Consider the following 8287-nt stretch of genomic DNA (forward strand, 5'->3'; position numbering starts at 1 on the left):
AAGCCTCCCCACCCCCATTTCTGCACCATGCGGTGGGGGAGCTGCAGAGCGGGTGCATGTGGCAACTGTGCATCAGCTCCATAAAGGTCACCATGGAGAAGGAATCTGGGGACAGCAAGTCAGTCAGTCAGCCAGCCAGCAACAGGTCCAGTGGCCCACAAATCAGTGCATAGTAAGAATACTTGAGAGGGACTAGAAGTCAGGAGGCCTGGCTTCTATTCTTGGCTCTGCCACTGACTCACTGTCTTCCCCTGGGCAAGTCACTCATTCATTGATTTAAGGTCAGTAGGGACCATTGTGATCAACTAGTCTGACCTCGTCATGCTTCAGGGCTTCAGTCGATCACCCACAGGGGGTAAGGAAGGGTTCCCCCGCCCCACCACTGTATTCTGGGGTTTGGGGTTTTGTGTCACCTTCCTCTGAAGCATCAGAGATGGCCATGGCTGAAAATGGAACACTGGACGGGGTGAGCCAGGGCTCTGAGGTGGCACCGAGCATTCTCTATTAAGTGCCTGGCTGGCTGGCTCTTGCTCACTTGCTCAGGGTCTAACCCATCGCCATGTGCGGGGCTGGGAAGCAATTCTTCTCCAGGTCAAACCTGCAGTGACCTTGGGGTTTTTTACCTTCCTGTGGAGTGTGGGGGGTCACTTGCCAGGATTATCTGTGTGGGTCTGTTTCTATCTGTGTGTTTAACTACGTGAGTGCGTTCTTCACCTTCCTCTGCAGTGTGTGGGTCACTTATCTGGGTTTCCCTCACTTCCTCAATTCCCAGACGTTGCAGAGGCCTCGGGCATTGGTGCATTTCAGTCACTCCTGCGCTCTGCCTGTGGCACAACTGTCGAGTCTCCTGTGGGCTGTAATTGTGTCTGGGTGCAGGGTGGTGTTGGCCACCGGTGACATAAGGGAGGTCAGACTCGAGGATCTGGTGGTCCCTCTGGCCTTCAACTCTATGACTCCTGCACAGCACAGGCAGAGAATTTAACTCAACCATTCCTGCATCGAGCCCAGCTTGTTAAATTCACTTCCCCTCTCTGTGCCTCAGTTTCCCCATATATAATGGGGAAAGTGTAAAGCACGAGCTGCCCTGTGCCCTGTTCATAGGCTAACAGAGTGCCTCCCTCCACAGGCTGGACCAGTTCCCCATATAAAATTGGCTTCGTGCTCTGAGAGGGATGTTAATTTTACTCTGAAGAATGACATATGTTGGATCAGCTCCAATTACACAACAAGTGAGAGGATTTCACTGAGTATTTGCTATCACCAGGTGAACACAGAGGATGAAATAATCAGCGTAAAATCTCTCTCCCCTTACACTGGGAACAGCTGTGTATTCGAGCTATTTAGCTGCATTTCCTTTGCAACCTGCTGTGCCCTGAAATGCTGTCCATGTACCAAAGTGATCACATTGCACCTTCCTGGCTGCCCGCAGCACTCACAGTGCAAACACATATGCATGCCATTCCAAGCATCACTTACCACCCAGCTCCCCCAGGCGACACTGCTGGGGAAGACACTGGTCCTCCTGCAAAACCAACACTGAGCAGCAGGGCCCCCTCCAGCTGCAGAGAGGTTTGGGGCACATTGCTGTGCTGTGCACGGGGCTCCAAAGTTCCTCTTCTGCTCTGAAAACAGGAATTCCCTCTGCTTCTTCTTAAAAGTTGCTCCTTCCTTTAACCTTCTAGCACCAGTCCCACCCAGCTATACCCACTCCCACCTCTCTGATTCAGCGCTTTAGACGGCAAGATCCTCAGGGCACAGAACTTGGATGTTCAGAGTGCCAGGCAGACCTTTGGTAGCATGCATATTAAATAATAATAATGGGTACGTTGCAAACATCAGGTCAAAGTCCTAGGGCAAGGAAGTGCAGAAAGGGAAGTCTCATCGGTGCTAACTTCCAAGTTTTGCACTTCCTAACCTTTTACCTGTGGTCGACCAGCGATTACTGCCTGTCTTGTCTATTTAGATTGGGGCAGGGAATGCTCCTGGCTGTTTGCAGTGTACTGGAGTAACAGCGCTGTCTCTCCTTAAAGCGATTTTCCCATCCTTGCACACCAAAATGACCTCTCCTTGGCAATCAAGAACCACTGAAAGCTGGATGGGCCACTCTGCACTCCGACTTCTTGCTGACCTGACATGCAACTGGTCTGTGGTGGATTTTTTCCATCAGCATTGACTGAACCTCTCTTAGGAAATGCCATTGCTGGGCACGGCAGGTGAACTAGGTACCGGGGGTGCCGTGCAAAGTTCTACCTCTTGAGAAGCGGCCTCGTAAGAAAGAGGCAATCGGAGAGGTCTGCTCATAAAAGGAGAGTGCGGGGAACGGGCCCGAAAGCTGGAATGCAGCAGTTTGTTGATAAAAGGATACGGTCTCATTCCACTTTTGCTAGAACACGCAGTTTGACCTGTCCAAACCAAACAGGACCTGCTGATTTTACCTGTCCGCAGGAGCCAGTTTTTACTTAATTAAGGTACAGCTTAGCTATTTAGATCCCTACTGATATTTGTTGGCTTCTGTCATGGGCTCGAGGCATATTTGTTTTTGCCTGCACTTCAGAATTTACAGGCTATCGCTCTCTCTGGTAATCGGATCAGACTGTTCAGACCATTTTTGGTCACAGTGCTAAAGCAGCGCTGTCAGAACAGGAACATTCATTCCTAGGTGAGCATTCCCGAGGGGAGGAGATGCCACCTTCCAAAGGCTCGGTGACTTTGGATATCTAGGTCAGTACTCAACCACTGCAGCCCAGTGACCAATCTGCCTCCCACTGCAGCCCACGAACTGCAAAAAATAAACCAGCCATGTCATTCAGAGGATCAAGTTCTGGTAGCCTAAAATGGACACAATCTGCCCCAGTTTATTGCAATATTCATTGCTCATGAACCAGCTCAAATATGGATGAGTAGAACTCTTGGTAAAAGAAGGGTGGCCTTCTGGTTAAGGCACTGGACAGGGACTCAGGAGATCTGGGGTCAATTCCCTGCTCTGCCAGACTCCATGTGTAACTTTGAGGAAGTCACTTCATCTCTCCATGCCTCAGTTCCCCATCTGTGAAAAGGGGACAAGCCTTCCTTTATTCCCACCCTTTGCCTGCCGTGTCTATTCAGACCGTAAAATCTTTGGGGCAGGGACTGTCTCTTACTTGATGAATGTACAGCCCCTAGCACAATGGACCACCCTCTCGAAACTCTTCTGCTGCTCAAACTATCATGATTAGAGTCCTACCAAATTCACGGCCTTGAAAAAAGCATCACAGACCGTGAAATCTCATCTCCCCCGTGAAATCTGGCGAGTGTAGGGGAGGGGCCGGCCTGGGGGCTCTTACCCTGTGTCAGACTCCAGATGCTAGTCCCAGCTGGGCTGCGGGGGGGACCATAACTTCCTCTTTCCCTGCAGGGCCCACTCCCAGGGCAAGTCAGACGCATTTCTGGGAACCTCCTCTGGCCGCAGGAAGCTCCGCAGCTGCTCGATGGGAGCCCCGCTCTGGGGACAGCAGCACCGCCAGCAGCAGAGCAGAAGTGTGGCAATACCAAGACCCCCACCGCAATAGCCTTGCAACTCCCCTCCGCCCCCGGCAAAAAAACTCCATTTTGGGGTCAGGACCCCCCCCAGTTACAACACAGTGAAATTTCAGATTTAAATATCTGAAACTGTGAAATTGACTGAAATGGATGGCAGATTTGGTCGGGCCCTAATCATGATGAATGGAACACTGAGACCGCCTCAACCACAAAACGTCCAGTCCTTCCAACCTCCCAGGGCTGGCAATGCTACTGACACCAGCAGGTCATGGTCCAAAACCCGTTATTTACACGTGGACGGTGCCCGCAGGTCTTTGTTGCCAACCTAACGCCGTTTCTATGGTTAAGCAGAAAAGTCATCCATGACCGGCTTTAAATCACCTCCCTTTGTGGCACAAATACCAGCAGATTAATGATGCAGCACAGAGGGACTAATCTAGGCATCTGAAACTTGGAGAAGAGGAATAGATCCACAGTCATTCGGGACTTCATGACAAAAGAAGGGACTGAGCTCACCATTGTCCTTGTTCTCTAAAACCGACTGCAGCTATAGGAGAATCTCATTTACCCATCGCAGTTTGCGACTTCTGACACATAACTGAGCACTTCTGCCCTCTAGTGGATGGAATCAGTGGAGTCTGAACGGTTCACTAAATACACTTGGGTAACAGGCAACTCAAAGCAGCAGCTCATCCAGCAGGGCTGACTGCAACATGACCCCCTTCAATAAAGCCTGACAGCTCAGCCCTGCAGGTTTCCTGCTGGTATTTGGTTTGGCGATGGCCGGGATTAGGGAGTAGCCAAGACTTGCCTGATGTGGTGGACATGCAACGACTTTCCAGCAGGCCTTGTACAGGGTGACGTGAACATGCCACAGCCCCATCCCAAGAGCTTTCCTCCTTAGTGACAATGTGCAGGGACTTTTGACCATGTGCACAAAGGATCTGCTGCAGCCAGGAACTTAACAAGAATCTGGCAGGGAAACCACACCAAACAGGAGCACTAGGCTGACATATACCCAACTCAGCCAACAGGTCCTTTATTCCTACGCCTGTGCCTGGCAGGCCAGCATCAAACAGCAATCATAGCATCACAGAAATGTAGAATGGGCATGGACCTCACCAGGTCCTCTAGTCCACTCCCCTGCACTGAGGCAGAGCTAAGTATTATCCAGAGCCCCCCGACATGTGTTTGTCTAACCTTTGCTCCTTGCTTGCCTTTGCCCAGACACTCACCATGCTTCTGGTGTTAGCCTCCTCTTTACATCTCAGAGCAACGTTAAGGATGGGGAGGGTACAGCACAGCCACAACCATCATGGAGGAGGTGGATGTGTCTCCCTGACACCAACTTCTTACTCTCCTGTTGACATCCATCCTCCAGGCAGCAGGAGCCATCTCTTACCTGGGCAAACGTTTCTCTGGGGAAGCCTTGCTGCTGTCACTTGATACTAATATCCTGCATGAAGCCAGTGAAAGACTATGACTGTGAATTTCACTGTGGGATAAACGGACACTGGAACAGCCTTGTAATATTTTGCCTCATTCATTTGGCAGGGGAAGATTTTAGAAACAAAGCGAATAATGCGACTGATGACCCTTTCTATTTCTTTGGATCGTAAGTTCTTACGTAGAGGCCTAACTAAACATCGGAGTACTCCCTAGGGTGACCAGATAGCAAGTGTAAAAAAATCGGGACGGGGGGTGGGGGGTAATAGGTGCCAATATGAGAAAAAGCCCCCGAAATTGGGGTGGTCCCTATAAAATCGAGACATCTGGTCACCCTAGTACTCCCATGGACTTCACTTGAACGGCTCGCGTGCTTATAATTAGGCATCTGCTTCAGTACCCTTGCTGAGCTGGGGCTGCAATGCACTGTGGCATCCTTCTCCAGGATTGGGCGCAAAAACTCAAGTCCCTGCCCAGTGGCGGTCACTGATGAACCCACCACCCTTTCTGTAAGGGTGAATGGTTGAGATTTTTCAAAGCCGCGCAAGGAACAGACACACACTGGTTTTTGTGCAAGGTTAAGCAGCCGTCGCGATGACTGCATTTTAAGCAGGGCTGGATCATTTTAGGGCTCTTGACCAACATTTGTAGCTGTGCACACACAGAATGGGATAATCAGATTTCATGCTGCAGAGCGCAAGCTGACCCCACGCTCCATCCCGCCCAAGTAACAGCCCTGGATAATCAGACAGCTTCTTCTGGTTACCTGCCTCGTAAGCATGATTTGATTCCCCGCTGGCAAATCCTCCCCAGTAAACTAAGTAGAGAAGCTAAAACCACAAGGGGACAAGAGCTCGATATCTGAAATCTGAAGGGACAGGAATTTAATTGGGAGGTGCTTAAAAAAAATCTTGAGTCTTGGAGAAATGTCATTAGCACTAAAGAAGAGGAGAATGCCACGCCGTCCTCTCTCTGCAGCTGCTTGCCAGAGAAGCAACACCCCCAACCCGCCATAAAACTCCCATTTCCCTCCCACCAGCCACCCAGCACAGGGACTCCCCAATCCGTACCTGGCTGCAGTTTTGCGTCAGTGTATTTTCTGGCGAGGGTTTGTTCCTGGGCTGTCCTTGTTGGCTGCAGTCCAGCTGAATCAGGCTTCTGCATTCCTGATGGCAGGTATATTTGCAATCTAAGCAGGGGGAAAAAAAAACAAACAAAACTGAAGGATGCTTTAGAAATAACGAATGGTTTTAAAGGGGAATAAAAAACAGAACAATGAAACAGTGAGAAATAAAAGGCATCAGATTTCTGCTGAAGGTCAAACTCTAAAGTTACAGAACCCAATGTCCAGGGTGGCACCATTGCAACTGCAAGTGAAGCCCGCCTATATACCCACCCCAAATTGCAGCCACAATTATTATTTCCATTGTGGTAATGCCTCCAAAACCTACACAGGACTCAGGCCCCATTGTTCTAGGTGATGTGCAAACAAACATTTACTACAATGACACACATAAATGGCCTGTCAGATGCCTAACTGGTGATTTGCATGCACATTTATTGTGACCAAGCATGCAAATGCATGTGCAAACCAGACAGCTGTACACAGCAAGTACCAATAAAGACTAGTTAATGGGAATTGTTGCAGACTAATGGTTGGAAAACCGGGATTTAGGACTCCTAGGTCCTATTCTTGACTATACTATTTAGATTATGATACATTGGCCAAATCATGACCTCACTGAGTTTACCCATATGTGAAATGAGGGTAATAATACACCCCACTCTCATGGGGGTATTGAGGCTTTCACTACTATTTGCAGAGTACCCTGATATCCTGAGACAAAAGGTATCAGAGAAGCACCAAATAATCACAAATGTTAAGGGGCTGAAGTTTACACTTTACCAGTGAACAGAAGCCTGTCAGTATTGGCTTGGCATAGGGGTTATTCAAATGACCTTGGCGACGTAACTGGTTTTCACAGCGCTCCGAGTACGCGTGGCACTCTGCAGACCAGCCCCACCGCCAGGTCCCCGTCTCAGTGCCCCACATGGCAGCCGTCAGACCGAAAAACGATCTGCTAACGGAATTCTCAGTCGCGTGTCCCAAGAGCCTCGCCTACATGCAACGCTCAACACTACACAGGCTTTGCTGCCTCAGCACTTGCCTTAAACATTTGTTTGCCATCAGAACGCATAAAGGCAAAAATAATAATGGAGAAAAAAAAACCCTACTCCCATTTACGCTAAGACACTGGCAGAGAGGCAGGTGAGCCCTTGAGATTAGCACTTGGTGACGCACCGTGAGAAAGGGGGGGAAATAACCCAGAAACCCAAAGCGTGACAAGCACTGTAATTAAACATGAAAACAAAGCCCGCTTGCCCTAGTACACACATGACATTAGCCATGCTTCCAGGAGAGTAGCGAGTACTTTTACCCATGAACAGCGGGGAAGAGAGTAATTCTAAACCTCTGTTGCCATGAGCAATGAAAAGCTTTGCAGTGTTCTCTTCCCATTTCTTTCCTTTTATTTCTATGCGGGACACTTGGGAAGGAAAATATTGGGTTTTTCTTTCCTGTTCAAACCCTAATTGATCAGATAAACCAGAGACACATTCTTCACAGGGGAAATACCGTATGTTTTAGTTCCCAGAGTACCGTAAGAGTGATAAGCACACAAGAGTCACTCACTCAGTACAGGTTTCAGAGTAACAGCCGTGTTAGTCTGTATTCGCAAAAAGAAAAGGAGGACTTGTGGCACCTTAGAGACTAACCAATTTATTTGAGCATGAGCTTTCGTGAGCTACAGCTCACTTCATCCGATGAAGTGAGCTGTAGCTCACGAAAGCTCATGCTCAAATAATTGGTTAGTCTCTAAGGTGCCACAAGTACTCCTTTTCTTTTTTCACTCAGTACAGTACCTTGTTCAGGCTACTTGGAGCCAAAGACACAGCTACATTTGCTGCAAAGGTGATATAAAAAATTAAGACCCTTGTCCTGTAAATTGTTCCATGTGGGTACTGAGCTCTGCTCAGGTGGAACAACTTGAAGAGGATTCGGAGTCAGACATGGAACCATTGCAAAAAATAAAATAAAATTAAATCTACATTTCTTTGAATGAGTGATTTGTGTTTCCTAGTGCAAGATGTTACACTCAACTCCAATTAGTACACTAAGAGATGTGCCCTTCCCGATATTCAAACAAACAGAGAGAGAAATACTGAACGCCCCCACCCCCCCCCCCCGCACCAAAAAAATTCCCAACTGACCAATACAAGAAACCATTCACAGGAGGTCAAGCTACGGATGAGATGAGCCCAG

At 48.8% G+C, this 8287-nt stretch overlaps 1 protein-coding gene across 1 annotated transcript in view; it reads right to left on the reverse strand.

Annotated features, from left to right (window-relative positions):
* RASSF5 (Ras association domain family member 5) overlaps nucleotides 1–7342 on the reverse strand; it is a 66109-nt gene extending 58767 nt beyond the window's left edge. Inside the window, exons 1-2 of the mRNA XM_073319765.1 lie at nucleotides 6925–7342; nucleotides 6036–6154 (exon numbers count right to left, since the gene is read on the reverse strand). Coding sequence (XP_073175866.1) covers nucleotides 6036–6154; nucleotides 6925–7018 — 213 coding nt within the window. The 5' untranslated portion in view covers nucleotides 7019–7342. The remainder of the gene's footprint in view (nucleotides 1–6035; nucleotides 6155–6924) is intronic.
* Nucleotides 7343–8287: the final 945 nt, after the last annotated feature.

This window comes from Lepidochelys kempii, chromosome 21 (assembly GCF_965140265.1).
Source record: "Lepidochelys kempii isolate rLepKem1 chromosome 21, rLepKem1.hap2, whole genome shotgun sequence".
Taxonomy (NCBI): Eukaryota; Metazoa; Chordata; order Testudines; family Cheloniidae; genus Lepidochelys; species Lepidochelys kempii.